The sequence below is a fragment of the Sminthopsis crassicaudata genome, chromosome 2 (assembly GCF_048593235.1).
Source record: "Sminthopsis crassicaudata isolate SCR6 chromosome 2, ASM4859323v1, whole genome shotgun sequence".
Lineage (NCBI taxonomy): Eukaryota > Metazoa > Chordata > Mammalia > Dasyuromorphia > Dasyuridae > Sminthopsis > Sminthopsis crassicaudata.
Genome location: NC_133618.1, coordinates 682,785,388 through 682,812,357, shown reverse-complemented (window position 1 = coordinate 682,812,357; position 26,970 = coordinate 682,785,388). Strand labels below are relative to the sequence as shown.

General features: G+C 57.5%; 1 protein-coding gene across 3 annotated transcripts in view; it reads right to left on the bottom strand.

Moving 5' to 3' along the window:
- Window positions 1-26,970, bottom strand: part of ADGRA1 (adhesion G protein-coupled receptor A1) — a 223,240-nt gene that overhangs the window by 134,802 nt on the left and 61,468 nt on the right. Inside the window, exons 3-7 of one of the 3 annotated variants that reach the window (XM_074297219.1) lie at window positions 21,326-21,397; window positions 12,571-12,642; window positions 10,593-10,664; window positions 8,646-8,866; window positions 5,829-6,042 (exon numbers count right to left, since the gene is read on the bottom strand). In XM_074297219.1, coding sequence (XP_074153320.1) covers window positions 5,829-6,042; window positions 8,646-8,866; window positions 10,593-10,664; window positions 12,571-12,642; window positions 21,326-21,397 — 651 coding nt within the window. The remainder of the gene's footprint in view (window positions 1-5,828; window positions 6,043-8,645; window positions 8,867-10,592; window positions 10,665-12,570; window positions 12,643-21,325; window positions 21,398-26,970) is intronic. The other 2 variants (XM_074297220.1, XM_074297221.1) reach the window with 2 other exon arrangements.

The window sequence follows — 26,970 nt, the reverse complement described above, 5'->3', positions numbered from 1 at the left end:
TGGGCCTCCCTCGGTCTCTCGTTCCTCTTTCTCTGCCTCCCCCATCTCCTCCCTCCGTCCCTCTTTGGGCCTCCCTCGGTCTCTCGTTCCTCTCTTTCTCTGCCTCCCCCATCTCCTCCCTCCGTCCCTCTTTGGGCCTCCCTCGGTCTCTCGTTCCTCTCTTTCTCTGCCTCCGCCTCCCCCATCTCCTCCCTCCGTCCCTCTTTGGGCCTCCCTCGGTCTCTCGTTCCTCTCTTTCTCTGCCTCCCCCATCTCCTCCCTCCGTCCCTCTTTGGGCCTCCCTCGGTCTCTCGTTCCTCTTTCTCTGCCTCCGCCTCCCCCAGGCTCAGCTCCCAGGCCCTGCCACGTCCACAGGCTCCGTGATGGCGATGTGTAATGACGGCGTTGGGCCGGTGCCCAGGACAGGGATCATTCCTTAATTAAATGCTGGAACACTGGCCTTCCCGGGTCCGTGTCGAGGAGCCTCAGCTCTAGCTAGGTTCTTCCTGGGCCATTCCTCAAGGACAGCTGTGATTGGCAGGATGAGCTTTCTGGCTATTTATATCCACCTGCGCCCAGCACACAAAGTGCTCCGGTACCAAGCGCAGGCAGAGGATCTGTCCGGAGCTAACTCCTCTTCGGTCTCAGGGGCAGCCAGCAGGACGCGGATCCTTTAAAAGCCCGATCTTCAGTGGCCTGGCCCTGCCCTTTGTGCCCGGCATAGGCCACGAGCCAGTCCTTTCCTCCAGCCCCAGGATGGCAGAGCGCCAGCTTACAGCCAGAGACGTGGGAGTTTGCACTCGTGGCTTCCCCCGCTCCTGCCTGGAGTTGTGGCCCCTGCTTCTGCCCTGGCTGGATCAGCTGTCAGTGGAACGGCTGGACACTAAGCCAAGGTCTCCCGAGGGGGGTTTGCTCCCAGACTGCACCGTTCCTTTGCACCAAAAGCCCAATCGAGGTTCCCCTCCAAACGTCCCTTTGTGGCGGCAGAAGAATCTTTCCGAACCTGTCAGACTCTTAACAAATCGGGTTCTTTGGATGGCCAGAGCCCGCCCCGTGACTACAGAAGCGGAAAGGCCCAGGACCTGCCAGGGAGCGGGGTCACCGGCGGCACCGCTGATTTGTATACTACGTGGTCAGCTGGTTGTGGCGAAGGCCTAGCCCATTTGTGAGAGGGCCACAACGGTCAGAATGCTGTCCGAGCCTTCTCCCCGGCCAAAGGGTGCGATGGGAATTCCCCGTCGGCTCCGGCTCACCTGAGTGGCTGGGGACGAAGCCCTCTGAAGCCGCCCGCAGGCCGGTGCGATGGGGGTTTGGGGAGGGGGCCGTCCTGTCTGCTCTTCTCCTCTCCAGCTCCATCTGCCCTGGGGGAGCATGGCGTGGGGCCTGCGCGGAAGGGGCTGAGTCCCCTTCACTGCTGCTGGGGACACGCTCCCAGGACTGAGGTGTGAGGGGGTGGGTCCACAAGAGCAACAAGGAGAGGGAGCTGCCTTACCAAAGGGACTGGCCACTAAGCCCGGAAGGGGGATGCGCTCAGGACTGCCCTCCTCCCGCCATCTGCTTTTCCTGGGGGCCTCCTGGGACCAGGCTAAGAGTCTGTCCTCTCTTCCTCCTCCTCCTCACCTTCCTTCTTCTCTTCCTCCTCCTCCTCCTCCTCTTCCTCCTATCCCCAGATTTGGGGCTACTCCCAGCCCTCAGTAAGCCCGGACCAGATTGCAAGGCCCCTCTGCCTCCCCCACTTAATGTTTCCATCTCTGAGAAAGCGAGTTACCAGAGTTTGTGAGAGACGGGCCTCGGAGTCTCCAACCAATGGGCTCAGCAGGCAAAGCCCTCTACGGCTGCTCCTCTTGGAAAATGGAGCGGCCATGGGAGCATGGCCCCAAATTGTGCTCCGGGTGGCCAGAAGACAATAAGCCTGGAAGGACTTACTCAGAGAGCTCAGAACTGGGGCGAAGAAGAGGGCTCTCAAGCAGCCTGAGAATCACGCTCCCTCGTTTGAGGTTCAAGCCTCAGGCTCCTGGGAGAACACAGGAGGAGCTGTGGGCGACTCTTTCCTAGTTTAAGACATTGCGGTGCATGTTTATGAGACTTTTGGGTTTAAGAATTCCCTTTGTGTGGAGAAAACAAATAGCTGTCCTACACCTAGCGGCGGGCAGACGGCCCGGCCTGGAGTTAAAAAGGCCTAACTTCTCAAATGCACAGAGAACTGAGTCTACGGTAAACATACAGGCCATTTTCCAATGGACAAAAGTCAAAGGATACGAACAGACGGTTTTCAGGCAAAGAAAGCAAAGCTATCTCTTGTCATATGGACTGGAAATCCCTGCTGGTCAGAGAAATCCTCATTCAAACAGCTCTGACCTCCTACCTGTCAGGGCGGTTAACATGACAGAAAAGGGAAGATGTCGGGTGTTGGAAGGGAGGGGGGAAACTGGGACGTCAACGCATGGTCGGGGGGTTGTGAACTGATGCAACCGTTGTGGAGAGCGGTCTGGGACTGGGCCCGAGGGGCTGCCACCTGGGCAGACCCTTCCACCCAGCGGGGCCGTTCCTAGGTCTGTATCCCCAAGAGGAGCTCTCTGCACAAAAATATTCCCCAGCTCTTTGGGTAAGAGTTGGAAATCCAAGAAATGCCGTCAGCTGCGCTAAAGGAGCTGGGCGCGCTTGCGACGGCGTGTTCTCGTGCCGTAAGAAATGACAAGCAGGGTGATTTGAGAAAGACCCGTGCGAACGGAGGCAGCGGGAAGTGAACAGAACAGGCGTTCACAGGGACAGCGCACCGCTGGTGAAGAACCACGGAAGACTCGGGCCTTCTGAGCAGTGCGGCGACCCCCAAGGACGCCGGCGCGAGCTCCGCCTCCGGAGACTGAACGCAGACTAAAACGGCCGCTTTTCATTTTCTTTCTTTCATTCCCTTTGGGCCGGAGGCTGCTTGCGCAGAATGACTCCTATGGAAATGCCCAAGTACAACCCAGCCTGATTGTACCGGGGACTGGGAAGAGGGGGAAGGGAGAGAATTGGAGAAAAGAAGGGAAAAGGCTCCTCTTCCCGAATTCAAATCTGGCTTTGAAAATTCGCTAGCTGAGCCGTCACTTCTCCCTCTTTGCCTCAGTTTCCTCATCCGTAAAATGAGCTGCAGAAAGCAATGGCAGACGCTCCAGGGCCTTTGCTAAGAAACCCCAGACAGACACGTCTGGGCTCCGTGACCGCGCGGGCTCATCTCCGTAGGGCAGAGGGAGCCCGGAGGCGTCCAGGACGACGCCAAGGCCTTCCGAGCAGAGTCGCCTCAGCAGGCTTGTCCGCCTGCGGCTGACCGCCGCTCTTCTGGACCGTTAACTCTGGGAGAAGGTGCTCGCCAAGGGTCAGACCAGACCGAAAGGCTTTTCCCTGGGGTGGGGGGGATGCTGAAGAGCTAAAGGTCAGGCTCCCTTAGGACTGAGACTGGTCCACATGAGCCCTGAGCGGGGCTCCCTCCAGGAGGAAGGGGCTCGCGACCCCTCCCCACAGTCCGAAGTGTGAGCGGCCTCGGCTGTCCCCGAGCTCCCGGGCTGGGCTTCCCGGACGGCACCGTCACGGCAGGGCCTCTGGAACGGGACCGATGCTCGAGCTCGGGCGGAGAGAGGGATTCTGCACGGGTTCACCAGCCTGGACGAGGGAAACTAAGGGGCAGATTCCACTCCCCGCTGTCCAAGGGGGGCGTCAGTCGTCTGATAAGCTGCATGTAACATGGCTCCTCCCCCAGACACTCCACACACTCACACACACTCACAGACACACACACACACTCACAGACACACACACACAGACACACACTCACAGACACACACTCACACAGACACACACACTCACACACACTCACACACATAGACACACACACACACTCACAGACACACACTCACAGACACACACACTCACAGACACACACTCACAGACTCACACACACTCACAGACACACACACACTCACACACACTCACAGACACACTCACAGACACACACACTCACACAGACACACACAGACACACACTCACAGACACTCCCCCACACACTCACTCACACACACATTCACACAACTCACACTCTCACAGACACACACTCACTCACACTCACACACACAGACACACTCACAGACACACTCATAGACACACACACACTCACACTCACACACACACTCACAGACACACACACTCAAACACACTCACAGACACACACTCACAGACACACTCACACACACTCACAGACACACACTCACACACATTCACACACTGACACACACAAACACTCACTCACACTCACACACACTCACACACTGACACACACTCACAGACACACACACTCACACAGACACACTCACAGACACACACTCACACACATTCACACACTGACACACACAAACACTCACTCACACTCACACACACTCACACACTGACACACACTCACAGACACACACACTCACACAGACACACTCACAGACACACACAGACACACACTCACAGACACACTCCCCCACACACTCACTCACACACACATTCACACAACTCACACTCTCACAGACACACACTCACTCACACTCACACACTCACACACACACACTCACTCACACACTCACTCACACTCACACACACTCACACACTGACACACTCATACACACTCACAAACACACTCATACACACACTCACACTCACAGACACACACACTCACACACACGCACACTCACACACTCACAGACACACACACAGGTACACACACACTCAGAGACACACACTCACACACTGACACACTCATACACACTCACAAACACACACTCACACAGACACACTCACACACACTCACACACACGTTTGATTTCACAGTCACCAGATAATGTTGTTTAACCTGGAAACAGCTGCTCGTGTAACATGAATTCTGCAGCCTCTGAATTTTAACGTGCCGGGGAGAGAGCTCAGCAGGCGCAGCAGATTTCTGGGGGGGTTTTCTCACCCTGGAACTAGGGAGCCCTAAGTCAGGGCCTTGGCATGGTGCCAGGGGCACTGCCCGACTGGTGGCGGGAGACCCCTGGCCAGCAGCCATGGGGCCGGCTCTGACTGGGCAGGTAAAGGCCAGTTTCGAGCCTCAGCCAGGGGGGACTTTCCCGCTGATGGAAGTAAATGGCCCTGGGGCCCTCACCTAAAGGGACTTTGGGAACAGAACAACCTGGGGCGTTCTGGGTTGTCAGGTTTCCTCTTGCGCACGAAGCGAGAACTTTTAGGCTCATTAACTGCTGGGCCAAAGATATAATTTAGAAGATTAAATAAATTGGAATTGCAGGCGTCCCCCTCTCTCAGGAGCAGGAGCCAGAAAATAGTCTTTAGGTTTTTGTTCATGAGTTACTGGGGCCGCGGGCAGGGAGGCCCCGGAGGCCTAGCATCGCCCCAGCCAAGAAATGCTCGTTTGTCAGAAAAGGGAATGAGCCTAAACCCCTCGAGAGGAGCCGAGCCCACGGAGCTCCCGCGTTATCCGCGCTCCCCATGGGGCCCCCCAGGACGGCGGGGCCCTCGGTGCTTCTCCTTTGCCCAGTTTGCAAACCTCTCGTTCCATCAAAAACCAGGCGGAGCCGGGCTTGCGGAGCCCAGGGGGCTTCGCTGCAGCCCCTCAGGGAACAGCTGTAGTCACGTAGGTACGGGAGCACCCCGCTAGTGGGGGAGCGGAGCACCCCGGGCTCCCAGGGAGGAGTCCGGACATCAGAAGGGTCTCTGAAATGGCCTGAGGCGGGCCCGGGCCAGTCCATGCGGGAGCCTTTTATCTCTAGATGCAAGAATGGGAGACTTCCCGCTCCTCGGACCCCCCCAGGGCCTCGAGGGGGCCGCGGACTCACCGGGTGATCAGGCTGCAGTCGTGGACGACGCTCTCCTTCACGAGCACGCCCCGGGCTTCGTCGGTCTCAGCCAGTCGCCCGTTGTGGTACCAGTGCGCCTGCGTCGAGTTGCCCACCAGGGTGGCCGTGCACTGGAAGGGCAGGCGGTCCCCGTGGAAGACCACCTGGCTCTGGGACGGAATCAGCTGGAAAAGCGGCAGTTCCAGCGGCCCCGCTGCGGATAGAAGGGTGGGCATGGAAGGGAGATCAGCTGGACTGAGGGCGGGGGGGGGCAGGGCAGGGGGCGGGGGGGGGGGAGAAGTGGAGTGGAACCCCCCCCCTGGTGGATGCCCAAGGAGGTCCTCTAAGACAAGGCCGGCTAGAAGGCCCGCACAGCCATCGGCCTTTACCAGGCATAACTGGGGGCCTAGGGGAAGGGAGGAGCTCCTGGTGGCAGAGGAGCCCCCCAAGCCCCTGGCCGTGCTTTAAAAGGCCAGATCTCCTCTGCGGGGCAACGGCTGGACAAGGGGGGTCCCGCCTGTGCTCTAAGAAATGCCCAGCAGGACGATCCCAGAAAAGCCCGGGAAGCCTTGGAGGAAGCAAGGCATAGTGGAGCGAGCGGAACCAGAACTTCTACAGTGCCGGGCGGCGTGCTGGTCAGCTGCGAGGGACGGGGCCGCCCGAGGGCTCGTGGTGAGACCCCCCCCCCCCGCTTTGGAGAAAGACGGGGCCTGACTGGCCGCAGGCGACAGCGCCCTTTCCCTTCCCCATTCCGAAACCTTTTTAGCCTTCAGGGCTAACCAAACAGGGCCATGTGGCCGTCCTTGCAGGGGTTCATCTGATTGCTCCCCGCAGGGGGGAGGGGGCATGTAGGACTCTGACTTTAAACACAAAGCTTAGGAAACGGGGGGGGCACTGCCCGGGCAAGTAAGAGAAGGCCGAGCTATGACTTCAGGCGGCCGGAGCCCCCGAGAGCCCGACTCCGACTCCCACCCTGGCCGCCACAATCCCTCGTCCGCCCAGAGGGGGCAGGGACAGTCGGTCAGAACAGAAGGCCCCAGGACTGGGGCCCGAAGAGAGCCAGGGCTGGTCCTCGGCAGTGGGGCAGCCTCCGGGAGCCCGGCTCCCTCAGAGTGCAGCCCCCTCCGGGCCACTCACAGGCTGGGACCCCAGGGATGGCGACCCCTTGGATCCACGTTCTTAAACCGTGCTCCCCTCACTCCCCACTCTCCCAGGAGGGGCCCAGAGGACCTTAGCCCCCACTTTGTCATCCCCAGACTCCACGAGGCTCGATGCAGAGATGGCCGCCCCCGGCGAAGGCCCTCCTTCGGGGTCCGTGCCCAGCTCACGTGATCCTGGGGAGCCGGGGAGACCTCGGGGAGACCTGCGGGTGCCAGAGTCCCAAGCGCCCTCGGGCTGCTCGGTCCATGCTGAGCCTTAACTCGAGCGTCCCTGAGCCCGGAAAGAACATGGGCCAAAGGGCCGGCCTCGGGAGCTGCCTCCACCCCCAGGCCCCACACCCACTTCTGCCAGGGGCTCCGCCCAAAGTGCCACGCCCCTCTGGTTCAGAATCCATGGCACAGCGCTGCCCCAGTGCAGGGAGCCCCTGGCTTCTCGATGCCCAGGGCGGGCAGAGCTAGGCCCAAGCTTGGCATGAGCAGGGCCAGATGGGGGCTGGACTGGACAGGACTGGGTTGGAGCGCTAGCGGGCAGGGCTGGGTGGAGCTTGGGGTGGGCAGGGGGCAGGCAGAGCCAGGCCAGGAGCAGGCCGGGAGCAGGGCAGGAGCAGGGCAGGAGCAGGCTGGGAGCAGGGCAGGAGCGGGCAGGAGCAGGCCGGGAGCAGGGCAGGAGCGGGCCGGGAGCAGGGCAGGAGCGGGCCAGGAGCGGGCAGGAGCGAGCCGGGAGCAGGGCACCTCCTCGGACTGGGCCCTGGGCCAGATCTCGTCGGGGCAGCCTCAGCCCGGGCCCTGCCAAGAAGCTCCCCCCGTGGGGGCGGCAGGAAGGGGCTCTGGGGCCCTTGGAGCCACAGACTCTGCTATTTTTAGCCCGTCCCTGTTCTCTCAGTGCCGGGGCTTGATTGCAAACAATTATCTCCAGCACTTCTCTAACTTCTTCATTGATTAAATAATCACCAGAGACACTTGTGCCAGACGGGCTGGAAGAGGGAGCCTTCCAGGAGGAGGAGGCCGTGCCCGGAGCTCGTCCAGGGGACGGAGAGGCTCCGTGCCCTCCAGGTCTCCTCACCCCGGACAAAGCGGGCGCTTCGGGCCGGCCCCGGCTCTGTCTCTGCCTTTGCCACTCTGGGCGGGGTCCGAGGCCAGCCAGGCCTCCGTGGCTCCGGCACCCTGGCCCACCCGCCGTGGGCTCCCCTCCTGTCAGCCTCCTCTGAAGTGCTCAGCAGGACCCTGGCAGCCTCCCCTGCCCAGCCTGGGCCCTGAGACGCCCCGGAGCCCATTTCTGTCCCCAGCTCAGCCGGACGCCGAGCTTCCCAAAGGGGAAGGAGGGCTGCTCCGTGGGTGCTGACATTCACAGCTGCCGGCAAGGCTCCACCCAGGGTCTGCCCCCTTTCCGGCAGCCCCGCTCCTTCCCGGCAGCCCCCGCTTCAGGAGGACAGGTGATGGGCAGTCACTGGGGGGCGGACCCAGAACCAGCCATGACAACCAGGATTTCCTGCCTGGGCTGCAGAGCTCACCTCTGGCTGCCACAGACAACACGGTGTTTTGTGGAAATCTTCCCGTGGAGTTTTTCTAGCCTCTGTGGAAACGTCCCCGGGAGCCCCCCCTCCCCTGCACCGAGCCACTTCAGGCTTTTCTTTCCTGAATTTGGCAGCCAACTCACCACAGGTCAGCTGCTCTTCTCGGAGGCTGCGCAGAGGCCAGCCACGCAGCGCCGCGGGGTACGCGCACGTGGTCTCCTCCGCCAGTCGCACCGACGTGTTTCTGGCCCACTCGGAGACCCAGCTCAGATGGCAGTCACAGATGAGGGAGTCGGTGCCAAAGTGCCTGAGGCAGCCAGAGAGATACAGGAGACAGTCAGGGGTCTTGGGAAGTGGCTGAAGTCTGAAAGAGAGCACTTGTGGGCAGGGCAGACATCAGCTGGGGAAACAGCCATCCACCCCCCCCCCACCCATATGTCTGTCTCTCCCATGCACCTGTCCATCCATCCATCCATCATCCGTCCATCTGTCCCCCATCCATCCGTCCATCTGTCTCCCATCCATCCGTCCATCTGTCTCCCATCCATCCGTCCATCTGTCTCCCATCCATCCGTCCATCTGTCCATCTGTCTCCCATCCATCCATCCATCTGTCCATCTGTCCCCATCCATCCGTCCATCTGTCCATCTGTCTCCCATCCATCCGTCCATCTGTCCATCTGCCCCCCATTCATTTATTTGTCCATCCATCCATCTGTCCCCATCCATCCGTCCATCCGTCCATCTGTCCCCCATCCATCCGTCCATCCGTCCATCTGTCTCCCGTCCATCCATCCATATGTCTCCCATTCATCCGTCCATCTGTCCATCTGTCTCCCATCCATCTGTCCATCTGTCCATCTGTCTCCCATCCATCCGTCCATCTGTCCATCTGTCCCCATCCATCCGTCCATCCGTCCATCTGTCCCCATCCATCCGTCCATCCATCCATATGTCTCCCATTCATCCGTCCATCTGTCTGTCTGTCTCCCATCCATCCGTCCATCTGTCCATCTGTCTCCCATCCATCCGTCCATCCGTCCATCTGTCCCCATCCATCCGTCCATCCATCCATCTGTCCCCATCCATCCGTCCATCTGTCCATCTGTCTCCCATCCATCCGTCCATCTGTCTCCCATCCATCCGTCCATCTGTCCATCTGTCCCCATCCATCCATCCATCCGTCCATCTGTCTCCCATCCATTTATTTGTCCATCCACAATGACTCTGTCAGCTCCAGGACGTGTCTCCTCCTCCGGCACCTTTGTCACAGGCTGGAGGACAGCTGCCACACTGCCCTGTGCCTTCTGTCCCACAGCCTGAACGTCCCGCTGCCTTCACTCACTGGGGACCTGGTTTCTGGCCCCTGTGGGGGTCATCTCCTGGGAGACGAGTTCAGGAGCTGGGGACCCACATGCAGGGGGGCGTCCAGCCCCATACCTCTCCCTCTGGATGGGGCAGGGGCTTTCTGTCCTGCTGCCCTCGCCGCAATCCTGCCTTGGCTCCTGGCTGCCCAGTCCTGGAGCTCGCACAGAGGATGCTTGACCTCCTTAGGTCCCCTCCCCACTGCTCCTCCCACCCTCTTCTTGGGCAGCTGCTTTTGAACCCGGGGTCAGGACTCTCCACAGGCTGCTGGCTACAAGTGTCTGAGCCTCGGGGCCCCTGATTTTGTGGGGGCAGAGCTGCCCCTCTCCGCCCACATCTCGTCCTACTTCATCTCATTCATTTGTAACCATCAAAAGCGATCTGGGTTCTAGTTTCTGGGGGATTATCAGCCTCCTGCCCTCTGCTCCCAGCAATCTGGGGGCAGGCAGCCCACGGAGGACCATGGGGGCTGTGGGAGCGGTCAGAGGAGAGGGAGAACAGCGGGAGTGGGCAGGGCAGAGAGGAGGGAGCAGGGATGGGGAAGGGCTGGGCTCCCAAAGGCTGGGCCCTGATTGTCCACAGGCAGGCAGGAGGATCACGGCGCCTTCTGGGTTAGTGAATGGAAGGGTGAGGGGCAGAGGAGACGGAGTGGAGGCCGGGGCCCCTCGAGAGGAACGGGAACCCTGAGTGATGGGTGTGGGGGATGGTGAAGAAAGCCGTACTTACAAAACTTTCAGAGCTAAGAGCTCAGAAAACAGCCCATATATCAGCCCGGAGAAGATGTTCCCTGACAGATTCCTGGGGGAGAAGAGATCCACAATAAAGCAGAGCCGGGGAAAGGAGGCAAAGCTGGCACGGGAAGCAGCGGGCGGAGAATCCCTGGGAATAGTGGTGAGCGGGCAGGGCCTGGCTGGCGGGAGGAAAACCATCCCGGACCTCCAGGGGAAGAGGAGGGGGCTCGGCCACCCCCAAAGAGCCCGAGCTGAAGGCCACTGTCCTGGGAGGGGGGCCACGGCCCCTGCCCTCCTGCCCCTCTAACCACCCAACCTCTCAGCAAGCTGCTGGAGCAGTGGGCACTGCCAGGCCCTTTCCTACACCGAGCAGCGCTCTTGAGGAGGAGGGAGGCTGAGGAGGACTCCCAGACTGCTCTCCCAGGTGATGGGACCAGCCGGGGAGAAGGTAGCAGCTCCCCCGGTGTTAGGTTCTTACAAAGTGCTAAGTCAGTACTTGGCAATTCTCTAGCTCAGAGTTCACACCTTTAGTTCAAACCTTTAAGGGAGTTTTCACCTTTGAAGGAATACTTTAAAGGAGCTTGTTCATTGGTCAGTGAGGAGTTTCCACAAGCCCATTCTCTGGGAGGATATAAGGAGCCACCAAGGCTGCCTCAGGGACACTGAGTGTGGACGGCAGTCTGGAAGGAGAGTCTAGACTGGGAGAAGAACTAAGACTTCCCGGAGAACTTCAGGGAAGCTGGAGGAGACTCACAGCCAGGATTCAGGAAGAAGAGGATTCAAGATTCTACCTTCGCTCTGGCTGGAGGCTCCAGAAGCCTCCCAGGAAACCTGCTCCCAGAGGAAAAGGATTAACCGCTGAGAAACAACAGGACATTTACGTTTTGTAAATGTCAAGTCCGGGCCAGCTCCTCTGAAGGGCTCAGAATCCGTCCTAGTCAGGAAAAGCAAAAGTCCTGGCCCCACGTTGGGCGCCACAATGTAACGTCCTGCCGTCTCTCAGGTGTGATCCTTCTCTGGGAGGAGGTTCCTTTTCTGTAAATCATTTTCTCTGGGTGCAGGTTTCTTGGGAAGCTCCTGGAGCCTCCAGCCAGAGCGAAGGCAGAATCTCGAATTCCCTTCTTCCTGAATCCTGGCTCTGAATGTCCTCGAGTTTTCCGGAAGTTCTCCCGGGAAGTCTTGTCCTTGACCCAGTCCAGACTGCCTCCTTCCAGACCCCCGTCCAAACTCAATCCTCCGGGAGGCAGCCTTGGTGGCTCCTTATATCCTCCCAGAGAATGGGCTTGTGGGAGCCCCTTACTGACCAATGAACAAGCTCCTTTAAAGTATTTCTTCAAAGGTGAAAACTCCCTTAAAGGTTTGAACTAAAGGTGTGAACTCTGAGCCAGAGAATTACCAAGTACAGACTTAGCACTTAATAAGAACCTAACTCGGGGGGATCCGGGATCCAGGAGAACTCGAGGGGGGGCAGAGGAGGGGCCGGGGGGCTCGGGCAGGAGGCAGGTGCTGACCCCCAGCAGCCCGGGGAGGAGGCCAGAAGGCTCGGCTTGCTTTTGAGATATGAAACATCCCTCCTGAAGCACGAGCTTGTTGATCAGAGCGTCAGGGAGACGTCTGAAAGGGGCTTTTACTGCCCAAGGACACGTGCTTCCGGGTGAGAGCAAACTCCTGGGAGGGAGGGCCAGAGGTGGGAAGCGGCCCAGTGAAGCTCTGGCTTCAGGCCTGATCACAGCTCAGCCCAAGTCCCACATCCCCAAAGGGGCGAAGGCCAGGGAGGCTCTGGTCCCAATGGCCCCCAGCTCAGCCGGTCAGCCAGACTCCCCAGGATTGAGGGTGCAGGAGGCGCGGCCCCGGGAGCTTCCGGCTGCTCTTTGCTTCCCAGTGCCCCCGAGACCCCTCTTCCTCCCACTCCGCTGGGCTCCGTGGCTCCTGGCCATCCTAGAGCCTGTGCCCAAGTCCCTGTGGGTACTCACAGCTTGTGAAGACCGCTGAGTCCTGTGAACACCGGAGGAGTCAAGCAGCCGATCCTGTTATTTGAGAGATCCCTGTGGGAGACATGACACTGACCTGACCGTTTGTCTTGGATTGTCACCGTCCCCTGGGTGCTCCCACAGTCCCCTGGGTGCTCCCACCGTCCCCTGGGTGTTTCCACCGTCCCCTGGGTGCTCCCACCATCCCCTAGGTGCTCCCATCCCAAGCAGAGGACTCTTGGGGGCCAGTGGTCGCATTCAGGAGGGGCAGGAGGGCAGAGGCTTCTCCTCCCTGAGCCTTGATGTCCGGTCTCCCTGACTGTGGCTTCGCAAACAGACCAACCACAACGTGGGAACACATGGCCCTGGTGGAACCAGCTCCCCTGCCGGTGGGGACAGGGCAAGGGCCCAGCTGGGCCCTCCTCCAGGTGTGTGGCCCTGCTGAGGGTCCCAAGCCCCCCACTTCTGCCTCTGGAGAAACCCAGCCACGAGGGAGGACAAGGATGCGCCGGGAATTTCCCTTGTGGGCCCTTCCCCAGGTACTGCAGAAAGGTGGAAGGAAGGCGGGGGGGCGGGGGGGGGAGATAGAGTGGGAAAGGGCCGCCCAGGAAAACATCACCAGAGGAGGCCTGACCTCCCACGGGGCTGCCAGGAGCAAACCAGCCCCAGGAACCAGGGCAAAGCTCAGGGCCCTGTCCAGTGTGGGGCTGGCTAAGCCAGTGCTGGCCCCAGATCTGTCTGCCCAGCTAAGGGTGTGCCCGCAGGGCAGCTCTGGATCCTGCTGCTTGGCAGACACAGGGACTTGGATCTCTCAGGTTCCAGGACCTAGGGAAGCCTCTACACCAGAGTCCGTGGGAGAATAACCCTCCCCCTCACGGACTCTGGCCTCCCTTCCCCTTGGACCACATGGGCCAGCAAGTGCAGAGTGATGAGGAAAAGACCAAAGTCAAGGAAAGGCAAGGGACTGACCCCTGACCCCGGGGCCTGGCTGGGCAGGGCCCCACTAGCCCCAAGGAGGGAAGTGGAACAAGCCAAACAAAACCCTGTCTGGAAACAAATACATCCACGGCTGATCCACGGAGACCAACTTGCAAAGGTCCGGGCCCATGACTCTGGAAAAGCTTCCCATCAGTGTCCCCATCTCTGTCTTTAGGGCACAGAAAAGGAATTTGGAGGCTCAGGATTTGCATTTCAAAGACCCTCCTATCCAACTGTGATTTTCCCTTGTCTTAGGAGAAATGTTTGCAAGTCACTGATTCTGTGAAAAACTTTTTTCCTCCTAAAAGATTATGCCCAATTTTACATGAAAGTCATTACTGAGCGCAAGTCATTTTCTTTTGAAAGCATTTTCCAATTTTTCTTTCCTCCCTCATTGAGGATATTACATAATTCTGATTCAACTTCCTTTGTCTTGATGATTGCCTGAAATATTTTCTCTGTGATGTATGGGCTTCAGAACTTGGTAATCACATTCCTCAGAGAATTAAACCCAGAGTTCCTTCCTTATGTAATCTATGGATTTTGTTTTGTCCCGTGGCTTTGATACATCCAGGAAATTTTGTCTTATGGTTTCCTAAAATAGGAATTAAGATTTTGTACTTATTTCATCAAGTTGTTTTGTTTTGTTTTTCACCTGGGAGTATGATCCTTAAATTATCTCTCTAAAAGTTCTTCTTCAAGTCCATTTAAAAATGTAGCTTATTTATGTTCTTTTTTTATCTTTTGGTTTTTCCCCAGTCATTTTTTTGTATTATCATTGTATCAATTGAATTGCTTAGTTCTGTCTCTTCCATTTATTTTTAAGACTGCCAATTGCTTAGCTAATATTTTTGAGCTTCTGTTATTTTTTTTCAAATTTTTCATTAACAGTTCTAATTTTACTCCTGTTTTCCCTTTTGCTAATATTTATATTCCCAACACTTAGCACAGTGTCTGGCACATCTTGTTGTTGTTGAATCATTCATTTGGGTCCAACTCTTGGATCCTATTACACCAAGACTGTCCATGGAGTTTTCTCAACAAAAATATCAGATGGATAGCCATGCCCTTCTCTAGAAGATAAAGGGAAAGACAGGTAAAATGATTTGCCCCAAATCATACAGCTAGTAGTAAGTGAACTTAGGTCACCCTGGTTCCAGAGCTTGGGCTCCATCCAATGAGCCACCTCTGCCTACCTCCCTGGCACATAGCAAGTACTTAACAAATGTTTATAAATAAAAGATTTCTGTTGTATTGTTCAATTCCTATATTTTATAGTATTTCTAATACATAGGTATGTTGTCTTTGTCAGAGGCATTTGCACATTTATTAAAACAATAGTTATTTTGTTGTTAATATGAAATACAATACGATATTTTTGGCTAATATTGAACTATCCTTGAGTGACTGACAGGAATCTAATTTGATGATCATATTTTTATTCTAATATAGGTTTCTGCTTACCCATATTTGCTTTAATTATTTTATATCAATAACCTTGACTACTATTGGGGGGGTTAGCTTTCTCTGGTTCCGAGAGCTGGATGATAGTTGGACAATAGGAATATCTGAATAGTCAGGAATGCTAAAAAGGGACTCTGGTAAGTATCTAAAATAGAATTTTAACACCAGGTTTCTTGAATCAAAATCCAAAATCCAAAATCCAATTCATCTTGTCATGTTTCCTTCCATTACAGAGTTGTCTGTGCTTTGTACTGATTTCTGAATTAAATTTGTGTTTGGTTCAAGTCATAATGGCAAATTCTGATTTCCTAGAATCAATTGATCTTATATGGAGAGAAAGGGAGAAAGAGACAATCAGATTCATAGTCACTCAGAAAAAGAGAAATACAGTGCTTTATTTAACATTTGCTAAGAATTTTAGATTTCTTATCTCATTTAATCTTTACAATGACCAGGTAAAGTAGGTTCTAGTATTTTCCCATTTTACAGATTAGGAAGCTGAGGCTGAGAGAAGTGCAATGACTTGCCCAGACTTATATAGCTAGTGAGGATCTGAGACAGGCTTGAAACTCAGGTCTTCCTGATTCCAAGGTTCACACTCCACCCACACTCAACCCTAATTCTAAATGCCACCTATCATCTATGAGTTTCTGAGCTCTTTTAAAATTTGAGATTTCTTAATAAATTAAAGAATGTTTCCAATTGGCATCATTTCATTAATCAGCCAGAGATTAATTTTCTTTTTACATGGAATATGTCATTAAAACTGGCAGTTATAATTATAAAATGCATTGCTTTTTTTTAACCCACGCAGTTATGTGATTTGAATTGCCAGTCAAAGGTATGATCGGATTTACTTTTCTGGGGTCAGTATAACATCAGCCTTGCCCATGCAGACAATCCACCTGACCTATCAGCCACAAGCACAAACTTTCACTGCCAGACCTTTGTCCTTTCCCAAGCACACGCTATCTTAAATCCAACTCCAATCTTGGATTTCACAGACACAAACACTCTGGCTGACGGGCACCCACAGAACGACCCAACGGTGCTGAATGACCCTCAGGGGTCAGCTCTCCCACTTCCTCTGCTCCCCCTTCCTGTTTACTCAGTATCCAAGATGCCAGCAATCGAACCATCCGCTTCTTAGCTCTCCTTTCCTTTGCTTTTTAAATACTCGTCTCCTTGTTTTTTTATGTTGTTTGGAGGCAACATAAAAAAGGGCTCTGAGGAATTGATTCTAAAGATCTCCGGAGGAGGAGAAAACACCAAGTAACTAGGGAAATTATAGACGTTATTCCTCTTAGGGGGAAAAAGGCAATGGAGAGGGCTCCACTGACAACCCGCCCCGGTGTCTACTTTCTAATCGCTACAAAATCTTTACAGGAATATGTTGTCTTTCCATCAAGGTCATCTCTGCTCGAGCTGTGTGAGCGGAACAGACAGACGCGCATAAACAACAGTCAAGAGAAGAGCCCACCCTTGCGGTCTCACAATTAGCTGATAATGAATGCCGGCCCTGCTGTGCTGAGGGTCTGTGGGACAGAAAAAAGGCACAGAAGGCTGTCAAAGGAAGTGCTGCTTCTGAAGCTCTCCTCCAAAACCACACCTGCAGAGCCCCTGCTGGAGTCACAAAGGAACCTTTGCAAGGTGCCCCCACAGCCACGATCCGAAGGCAGCGAACAGTGGGCAGGGTCGCTAATCAAGTCGCGTGGAGCTGGATGAGTGGGGGACACCAAGAAAGGCAAATCCGGGGAGGTCACTTAGCAGGGGACACAGTGTGTAAAAGGCAATGGGGAGCAGGGTCCTGGATAAGAGGCAGTGGACTGGCCAGGGCCAGCTCTGAGGAAGGGTTCCAGAGATGGACGCAGGGCTGTCATTCACTAGGGACGGTACACCCAGATCCCAGGCAGTCCCTGCCCTCAAGGAGGTTCTCAGAGGAGAGGACAGAAGAGATGATACCCAGAGCTGGGGAATGGCCCGGCAGAGAGGGCTGCTGTCAGAGACAGGGGATGGCCAAAGGGCGTGGTCATCTGTGTCACAAACAGGAGGTATAGGGGGTGGGGGGCACGCCAGACCAAAGGCAGCAGGCAGGAAGGTGATTGGCCTAGAGCACTATGGGGGCGGGTCTCCGGTTCCCATGGAGGACTGCCTCCAGGTGCTCAGGTCTGAAGATGACCTTGCATCAAGCCTGGAACCTTGTAAAGTTCCAGGTACTGATCTATGAAGACTGAAAGGTGTTTGGTCCATGCAGGAAAAACCCAATTGGATGAAGAGATGGTAGAGATCACTATGCAGTTGGAAGGACTGCCCTTTGACCTGGACCTCCCTTCTCTATGCCTGGGCCAGCGCATCTGGAACTGGCTCCAGAATGGAATGAGACAACATTAGATTGGACTGCATTGAAAATATTACACTTGGGTTTGTTAAAAGCGGTTTTTATTGATGAGTTGTTTTGGTTGCCCAGACTTTCCCCTCTATCAGATCTTTCCTCCAATCTGTCCCAACCTAAGGGACCATCCCTTGTAATAAAGAATGGTTTTCAGGAAAAAAAGAAAAGAAGGAAGATTGTTTGGAAATCAGTGGAAGCCAATCAACTCATTGAACAAAACCCTGCCCTGGGGAGGAATGGCCAGCACCACCAGGAATGCCTCATGCTCCTCTCCAAAGCAAAGGGCCGGCTCCCCCCGCTACCATTCTTCTGGTGATGATTTGTGTCTGTTTGGGAAGGAGGGGCCCCCCTGCCGCTGAGGACCCCAAAGCCTGCTCCCTCTCAGACTGGTTGGTGCCTGAGCCCATCCTTGAACTCATATCCAAGAGATTTTCCAGGGAATGGGTGTGAAAGTCGTGAGGAGAAAAGCAGGATCATTCCCGGGGAGGGAGCAGGCCTGTGGACAACAGGATGCATCTCGGTTCCATCACCAGCAGGCTCTTCTGTCGAGCGTAGGGGCCGAAACAAGGGTCCCAGCATGTTTTCTGGACTCTTGTAGAAAGCTGGCAGAAAGGATGGGGGGTGGGAAAGGACAGGAGCCAGGTCACTGGAGCCCACTGGAGGAAGTGACCACATCGTGGAGTAAAGTGCACGGGAGACACAGAGTGAGATACAGCTGCAAAAACTGTGCCTTTATTTCCACACTGCTCCCTGCTACACCCCTCTCTCAGGTAGCACGTGCCCCATAACTGCCCATCCAGAAGCCCACGAGGAAGGAAGACGTCAGTGAGTCCACGCGGAGCCTTGGGGGGCTGACACAAAGGTCTCTGTCATTCTGCCGGCCCCGCAGAGAGCCTCCCTCTCCTCTCCTCCCCCAGCTACCTGAAACTGTGTGCCGGCCTGAAGTCAGGAACACTTGAATTCAAATGTAGCTTCAGGCACTTACAGCTGGGTGACTCTGGGCACGTCACATCCCTATTTTCCTCAGTTTTCCCATTTGTAAAATAGGCTGGAGAAGGAAATGGCAAACGGCCCATATCTCTGCCCAGAAAACCCAGAAGTCCCGAAGAGTCAGGGAGACGGAAAGGAACCAGTGGCACCGAGACAGCCTTGATGCTGCTGAGCTCGGCGGCAGGGGCGGGAGGACCCTGGGATTGCCCAGGACCAGTGGGAGGCTCGGCGGCAGGGGCGGGAGGACCCTGGGATTGCCCAGGACCAGTGGGAGGCTCGGCGGCAGGGGCGGGAGGACCCTGGGATTGCCCAGGACCAGTGGGAGGCTCGGCAGGAGGACCCTGGGATTGCCCAGGACCAGTGGGAGGCTCGGCGGCAGGGGCGGGAGGACCCTGGGAGGACCCTGGGATTGCCCAGGACCAGTGGGAGGCTCGGCGGCAGGGGCGGGAGGACCCTGGGATTGCCCAGGACCAGTGGGAGACAAGAGCCCGGAGTTCTCCTCCAGTGGAGAACAAGCTCCTGCCATGGGAACTGTCCGGTGCTGAACTGGCTCTTTCGCCAGAGGGCGGGGCCTCTCAGAAATCTCAGCAAAGGCTCCAGGACATGCTGGGGGTTTCACCCAGGACTTTCTCAGGCAGGAAATAACTGATTTCATCTCTTTAGTGTTTCAGGGTTTACATCATTCAATTTCAAAGTGCCGTCCAAGGATCTCTCCGAAGCGCCAGGACCACATCCTCCTCTGCCTGGGGGACAACGTCCCCACTAGGGGCTGGCCCCAGGATGTCACAAAACTGATGTATCCTAAACGCATCCGCCATCTTCTCCCCCAAATGCACAGTTCCAAAGATCACCCCGATCTCATCACTGATCCTTCCTCAAACTGCTGCAGAGAGCCCAAGTCCCCCGGCACATTGTCCAAATGCACGCTCGCCAAAAAGACCACATCATGGAGACGCACACTGGCATCCATCGGATGGCATGGGAGACCCTGGCCCGGGACCTCCCAGCATGGCGTGCCCTCCCCAGAGAAGGGGCCGCGCTCCAGGAGCAAAGCTCGGGAAAACACGAGATGCACAAAGTTAGAGAAGCCCCCGAGCTGGTCGCGGGACTAGCTGTGTCTGGCCTGTGGCAGCCTCCGAGCTCACGCGGGTCTGTCAGCCCCAGACGGACACTGCGACTGGACTCTAGCTTGGGAAGGCCATGCTGGCCCTCTGAGAATGAAGAACAACAGCCCGGAGGAAGCCTGACTCTGTCCTCTACCCCATCTCAACATCCGTCCCCTTCTCTCTGCTCTCGTGGTCGTCCCCTGCACCGGCCCTCATCGCCCCCACACGAGCAGCAGTGGCCCGTGTCCTCTGCCCGTTCTCTTCCTTCTCCAGTTCAGGACCTGGTCTCGGGAGGACCTGGACTCAAAGTCAGCCTCAGAAGCTGACCAGCGGTGGACAAACCCCCTCCGGCTGTCTCCTTCAGGCTCCTCACTTCTAAAGTGGGGGTAACAATGTCTTCTCCCCCAGGATTGCGGGGAAGGCTAAGTAACATTTGTAAAGCACTTTGCAGCAGTTTTAGTATCGCGTTATTTATTCAATTACTATTCCCCTAACCCAGCTTAGCCCACGCTTCTCCTTTTTGGAGGAATGGGGGAGGCCCCTATTCCCTCTGGTAAGAGAAATGTCTCAGTTTAGGGTTTGAACTTCTAATCTCCCTTTGACCCTCTCCTCACCCACTCCAGGTCCCAGGGGGCGCGCTCTGCCACCAGCACTTGCTGCTGTGCTCTCCCTGCTCTCCGCCGTCTGCAGTCACCTCCCCACTGAGCGGCGACCTTGCCGGGACATTTGATCCAAATCTCGATAAGCTTCCCTCTTGGCACGCGGTCAAGACAACAAAAAATGATTCTTCCCCCGGAGACAGCCCGTGGCTCACGCGCCGTGTCTGTGGCGCTCTGGGCATCTGGCACCACAGGCTGGATCGCCATGCGCTTGGGCACCCGCTTTCCTCTGTCAGGGGAGAGCCTCGTGGCAGCCCCAGCTCTGGGGGCCTTGGGAAGGGGGTGGGGACCACTCTTTGCTTCCCTAAGTCGGGTCTGCCAGGGTCTCTTAACCTCTGTGACCCCAGGAGACACCCAGAGCCGAAGGCACAGAAACAGCAGCCGGAAGATCTGGGGTCTCCACACCTCTCGAGTGGGCGCAGGAGTCAGGCTGGCTCACACCCGCACACCGTCCGGGCAGGAGGGCGAGCCCCGTAAGATGGGGAGGGGGCTGCTGCAGGCGGAGGCCAGGGAGCCTTCCTCTGGAAGCCCGGGATGAGCCAAATGGGAGGGTCTCGGTGTGTGGCTGGGCCCGTCCCATTACGGGTTCTGGAGCCAGCCTCGTTCTAGATAAATTAACAGAGAACTTCGCGGGATGAGCTGCCTGTTGGCGCGGGGCAGTCAGCCTGAGGCCGGAGCCCTGTTCTCCTTCTCACTTAATGGTCCAAGTCACCGTCTCTGGACAATGACCACCGACACTCACAGCACAGGACACAGGCGGAATGGGGGCTTTCCCCTCTTCCCCTCCCCCATTTCCCCCTTATTCACCCCCTTCTCTCCCCTGGAACGGGGGCCGCTTGTTCAGCAGCTTCCAGCTCTGGGACCCGCCCCATCGGGTTCTCGCAACACAGAGCCGCACTGTTTGCCATTTCCTCCTCTGGTGTGTCCCCATTTCACAGACAAGAAACTGAGGCAAACGGGGCTGAAGTGCCTTGCCCAGGGTGACGCAGCTAGTCAGTGTCTGAGGCTGGACCTGAACTCGGGCCTTCCTGACTTGAGACCCGCGTTCCGCCCACTGGGCCGCCAGCTGCCCCTACAACAACTTCCCCTTTGTGTAGATGGGCCGGCACAGAGACGCTGACCGGGATCTGGGCCTCCAGGCCTCCCCCTGGCCGGGGCCGGATACTCACAGGCGCTTGAGCTGCGGCAGACCGAGGAAGGCCCTGGGCTCCACCACGCTTATCAGGTTGTTCTTCAGGTCCCTGGAGAGGGGAGAGAGGCTGCGGTCAGGCCCGGCCTGGAGGACCAGGAGGCCGGGGGCGGGGGTCTCCCAGGGAAATGGGACCCCCGAGCGGCCGCCCCAGGGGCCGGGCTCCTTCCACTGCCCAGGAGGCGCCAGCTCAGCTGTGGGGGGGCTGGGGGCGGGCCCTCTGCTGCTGAGAGGCCACTGGGCCCGGCCAGCTCTGCCCCCCCCCCCCGGGACGGGGGCTGTGCTTGGGCTCAGGAAATTCTGGGCAGCTCCAGGCTCAGCAGAGGGTGGGCCAAAGGGGGAGGGGGGCCGAGCGGGGATGGGGGGCAATGGCGCTATCTGCTCCGGGTGCTCCGGGGCTCCATGTGCACGAGGAGGAGGCCCAGGGCATCACTGCCTGGGGAGGGCTCAGGACAGCGCTGCTGCAAAGGGGTTCCCTCCCTCCATCCCCCTCCTCTCTCCTTCCCGCCTCTTTCCCTCCTTCCTTCCCTTCCTCATTTCCTTCTCTCCTCTCCCCCTCCCTCTTTCTCTCCTTCCCCCTTCCTCCTTAGTCACTCTCACCTTCTCTCCTCCGTTCCATAAGCTCCCCCCCCCCCACTTTTTGGCCCAGCTCCGGCCCCCGGTAACTCCCAGCAGAGAGCGGATGCCCGCGGCCCCGGGGACCCGAAGAGCCACAGGCCCAGGCCAGGGGTGCCAGCTTTCCACGGAAAGCGTCTGTGCGGTAACTCCCCCGCAGGAGGCGGGACTTGGTGGACGCTGAGGGGGCCTGGCTCAGTAGGGGTCTAAGGAGCCCGTTTGGCCTTGACCCAGAGAGCGGCGCACACAGAAGCGCGCACTGCACATGCACAACGGGCCACAAGCACGCAATGCCCCCCCACAACCCCCCCACAACCCCTGGCTGAGGCCCCGAGTTACGGGGGTCCGGATCTGCAGAGCGCCGCTGCCCGCTGCCCCCCAAGCCGCAGGTACGAAGGGGGCTCGGCCCTGATGGGCACCTCCTGGGCAGCGCGCTCAGCCCCCACAGTCCAAGGCTCTGCGGGACCAAAGCCTGCCGAAGATCCCGGGGCGGAGGGGGAGGGCCAGAAGGCTGGTAGCCGGCCGTGCCCAGGGCTCAGGGGGCCTCTGAAGCACCAGTGCGACTGCCCGTGCCCGGGGACAAAGGATCCTCAGAGCGGCGTCTGTGGGAGGGACGGGAGGAAGACCCCCCCCAGGAAAGCCGCGGGGCCCCCACATCCGGGGCTGTCACAGACGCAGCAGCCTGAGAGGGGCGCGCCGGCCCCGTGTCCTCCCACAGGTCCTTGTCTGAGCTGCGTGGAGCCCGCCGGGAGGCCCTCTCCTGTGAGCCGCTTAGGTCATTAAGGGCCCCACAGACGCTCCGAATGAGGTCCCGGACCCGCCCAAGCAAAGCTGCTCCAGCCTGCACACGCGGCCCTGCGATGCTCGGACATTATTCGTGGCTGCCCTGAGCCTTCTCTACGCCCGTGATGGAAGGAGCTTTCCCTCCTCGGGCCCTCGGACTGAGCCCCCACAAACCCAATGCGGCCCGGCCCTTGGCGGGCCCCCCAAACTAAAGGGGGGAGCTTTCTCTTGAGGATTCGGACCCCCTCCCACCGCCGTACATCTGCCCAGGCTGGCACCGGTTTCTAGCCCGCGGTTTCTTTTGGGTAAAGTGACTTCCGTGTGCATCTTGTTGGGTTTTTCTGGTCCCGTGAAATCAGCTCAGGGGCAAATGGCGCTGGGAGCCCGGCCCTTCCCACCGGACTCGGGGCCCAAGAGGCAGCAGTGGGGGCGGGGCTGGTCCTGGCTCTCTCAGCCTCCCCGCTTCGTGACCATCAGGCCCGTCTCCACCCACTCAAGATGGGCAGATCCCCCCAGAGAACTGGGGGGGACAGGCACCCAAGGGGGAGAGTGGGGCCACAGTGCCCCCGAGTGACCCCCCCACAGTGCCCCCGAGTGACCCAGCACAATGCACTCAAGTGACCCCCCACAGTGCCCCCGAGTGACCCGGCACAGTGCCCCCGGTGCAGGGGCCCGGAGAAGCAGGGCAGTTTGGCCAGGGCCATGACAGAGGCCCAGGGGAGGCTGGCAGAGCCTCGGCCATCCATCACAGGCTCTAACCTCAATCCTTTAATGTCTCAGAAGTCAATTTACAAGCTGATCACGAGGGAGAAAGCGCCAGGCGGCTGTCCGGTCTGGGCGGGAGCCTCGGGAGGGCTGGGAATTGCCTTATTCGGCTCCGCGGCCAGAGCTCTAGGCTAATTAGAGCACTGCAGAGGGGGCCTGTGCTCATCCTGGGGTCTTAGCTCCCCCTGGCCCCCGGTCCATCTGGAGGGACCCCACGGACAGAGCTCCGGCCCCGGCCTCCCGAGCCCCCGACCTCGGCTGGGATCAGGTCCAGGGCAGGTACAGCTTCCCAATGCCATGCGGTGCCCGCGGGCGCGATCCATCTCGGTGAATGATGGGAACATCTGTGCCCTCATTTACATGAACAGTGTGGACGTGGAGACATTTTCATGAATTCTGCAGCACCTGAGACGGAAGCAGGGAGGGCGGCGGGAGGAACCGGGCCCAGGAGGCGCCAAGTCACCGAGGGCGCTCGCTCTCAAGAGGTGACCCTGAGCTCTCTGAGGACGGGCCGGGTCCTGGGGGTCTCCCAGGCTGTTCTCCCCCCCGTCCCCACTCCAGCCGCTGTGCCAGCTGCCTGCCTAGCTGAACTTCTAAGTGCCCCCCGAGCATCCCCGAGGCATCAGATGGGGCCGGGAACCTAGACCACAAGGGGCACCGGGGTGATCTGCCCAAGAGGAACAGCTCCGTCTCTGCACCCAACAGGGTTCCGGGGGTGAGCCCAGCGGAGCCTCTCCCTGCCCCACGAGGTTTGCCTTTCACCAGGGAAGCCACTGGACGCCCGGGGTCAGCTCAGCCATTATCCTCTCTCCCCTCCTCCCATTTTACAGAGCAAGAAACTGAGGCCCAGAGAGAGAGGCCCGGCCAGGACCGGCGGCACAGAGCCCAGCAGTCAGAAGCCAGGATTGCTGGAAGAACTCCACCTTTCTGCTCTGTCCATTTATTTATTTTTTTTTTTTTTTAATTTTTTTTTATTATATATATATATATATTTTATAATATTATCCCTTGTATTCATTTTTCCAAATTACCCCCCCTCCCTTATTCCCTCCCCCCGACGACAGGCAATACCATACATTTTACATGTGTTACAATATAGTCTAAGTACAATACATGTGTGTGAATATCATTTTCTTGTTGCACAATAAACATTAGAATCCGAAGGTACATGCAACCTGGGCAGACAGATATTAGTGCTAACAATTTACATTCCCCTCCCAGTGTTTCTTCTCTGGGTGTATCTACCTCTGTCCATCATTGATCAACTGGAAGTGAGCTGGATCTTCTCTATGTTGAAGATTTCCACTTCCATCAGAATACATCCTCATACAGTATTGTTGTTGAAGTGTACAGTGATCTCTTGGTTCTGCTCATTTCACTCAGCATCAGTTGATGTAAGTCTCTCCAGGCCTCTCTGTATTCCTCCTGCTGGTCATTTCTTACTGAGCAATAATATTCCATAACCTTCATATACCACAATTTACCCAACCATTCTCCAACTGATGGACATCCATTCATCTTCCAGTTTCTAGCTACAACAAAAAGAGCTGCCACAAACATTTTGGCACATATATGTCTCTTTCCGCTCTTTAGTATTTCTTTGGGATATAATCCCATGTCCATTTATTTTTTAACTTGAAGGCCTTGGACGAGCCCCCCTGGCCCCAGAGAGGAGCCCCTGGGCCTGCCTTCCTCCCGAAGAGTCTGGGTGGGGGGCAATGTGAGGAGACCTTCCCCCCACTGTGCTCTATGAGACCAGCAGCTCCAGCCCCTCCAGACCCTCCCTCTGACAAGATCTGTCCATTTGTCTGTCTGTCTGACACTGTCTGTCTGACTTTGTCTCTGCTCTGCTCTGCCCCATCAGCCTCTGGTCTGTGTGTCTGCCTGACACTGTGTCTGACTGTCTGGCGCTGTCTGTGTGTCTGCCTCTGGTCTGTCTGTCTGACACTGTGTCTGACTGTCTGGCGCTGTCTGTCTGTCTGCCTGACACTGTGTCTGACTGTCTGGCGCTGTCTGTGTGTCTGCCTCTGGTCTGTCTGTCTGCCTGACACTGTGTCTGACTGTCTGGCGCTGTCTGTGTGTCTGCCTCTGGTCTGTCTGTCTGTCTGACACTGTGACGGACTCTATCTGCTTTGTCTGTCTGTTTCCCTGATCCTGTCTCTGTCTCTGACATCGTCTCTGTCTAACTCTGTCTCTGTCTCTCATCTGTCTGTCCGGCTTTCCGCCTCTTGTCTGTCTGTCTGTCTGTGGGATAGAAACCCCCCAACCCCCTCGCTGTCTCTCTCCCAGTTCTGCACTAAACCCCACCTTCACCAAGGCTCCCTCACCGCGACCTCCACCTCAAAGCAGTGTTTTCCCCCAGAGAAATGGGCTTGGGTAGCTTATGCTAGAAAGAGAAGCCACAGTCTCAGAGCGGAGGGAAGGGCAGCCTGGCAGCCTGCCTGGAAGAGGCCACATAGCCCTAGATCTAGACTCTGAGGGACGGCAGGGGAGGAAAGAAGCTTGCCCTCGTCACAGTGAAGCCCAAATGTCAGGACGCTGTCAGGGCCCAGAGAAATGGGGGCCAGGGAGCCGGGGAGGACCCTCCAGAATGTGGGGGCAGCAGCGTCTGCGTAAGGGAAGAGGGGGAGCTGAGGGACCAGCAAGGGAAGGATGGGATGTGGGAAAAGAATGAGAAGGGGGCAGGGGAGAGCCCACTGCGTGCTGCTCAGCTGGCGGGACCTAGAGCCTTGCACTCCCAACCACACGGCCTTCTTTAGGGACAAAGGGAGAAACTTCCCCACAAGCATAAGATGGGGGCTCCTAGTGGACCACCGATCTGGGGGGGTGCTGGTCAGCATCCCACGATAAAGCCAATGTCCCCTGGACTGAGCAGTGGGAGCCCCAAGGCCCTAGTGGGAACCCCAAGTCGTGTGGGCAACAGGCCACAGCTTCAGTCGCCTCTCTGCTGCCTCTGCTGCCGTTCTCCCTGTGCCTGGCCCCCCGGGAGGAGAAGCTCCAGGAAGGAGCATCATGGCTCCCGGGAGCCCCTTGGAGGGGGACGCCGTGTGGCCCCTGGAGCCGGACAGCTGCGTGGATGTGGGTCGGTGGCACTCGGGGGGACCCGAGGCTGTGGGAGGGGCTCCCTTTTGCAGAGGGCTCTTTCCTTGCCACAGCTGGGTGCCCTGAGCCTCTAAGTGCAAACAACCTTCGGACACGCCGGGCTGGCTTGGGAGAGCCGGAGCCCTAATATGGCCAAGGAACGGGCTTAGCGGGGGCAGGAGCTAGTACAGGAGCACCCAGTCCTTTCTGGGACCCGATTCAAGACCCCGTGGAGGGTGCAGCAGCCCCTCCTGCTGTCTCGAGGCTGGCTCTACTCCTGGGGCAGCCCGGGGTCAGCCGTTGCTGCTTTTCCCAGAAGCTACTTGAGAAAGGGCTGCCTGTCTCAGGGTCAGGGCCTGGTCTGGCTCCTTCCCCGGGCCC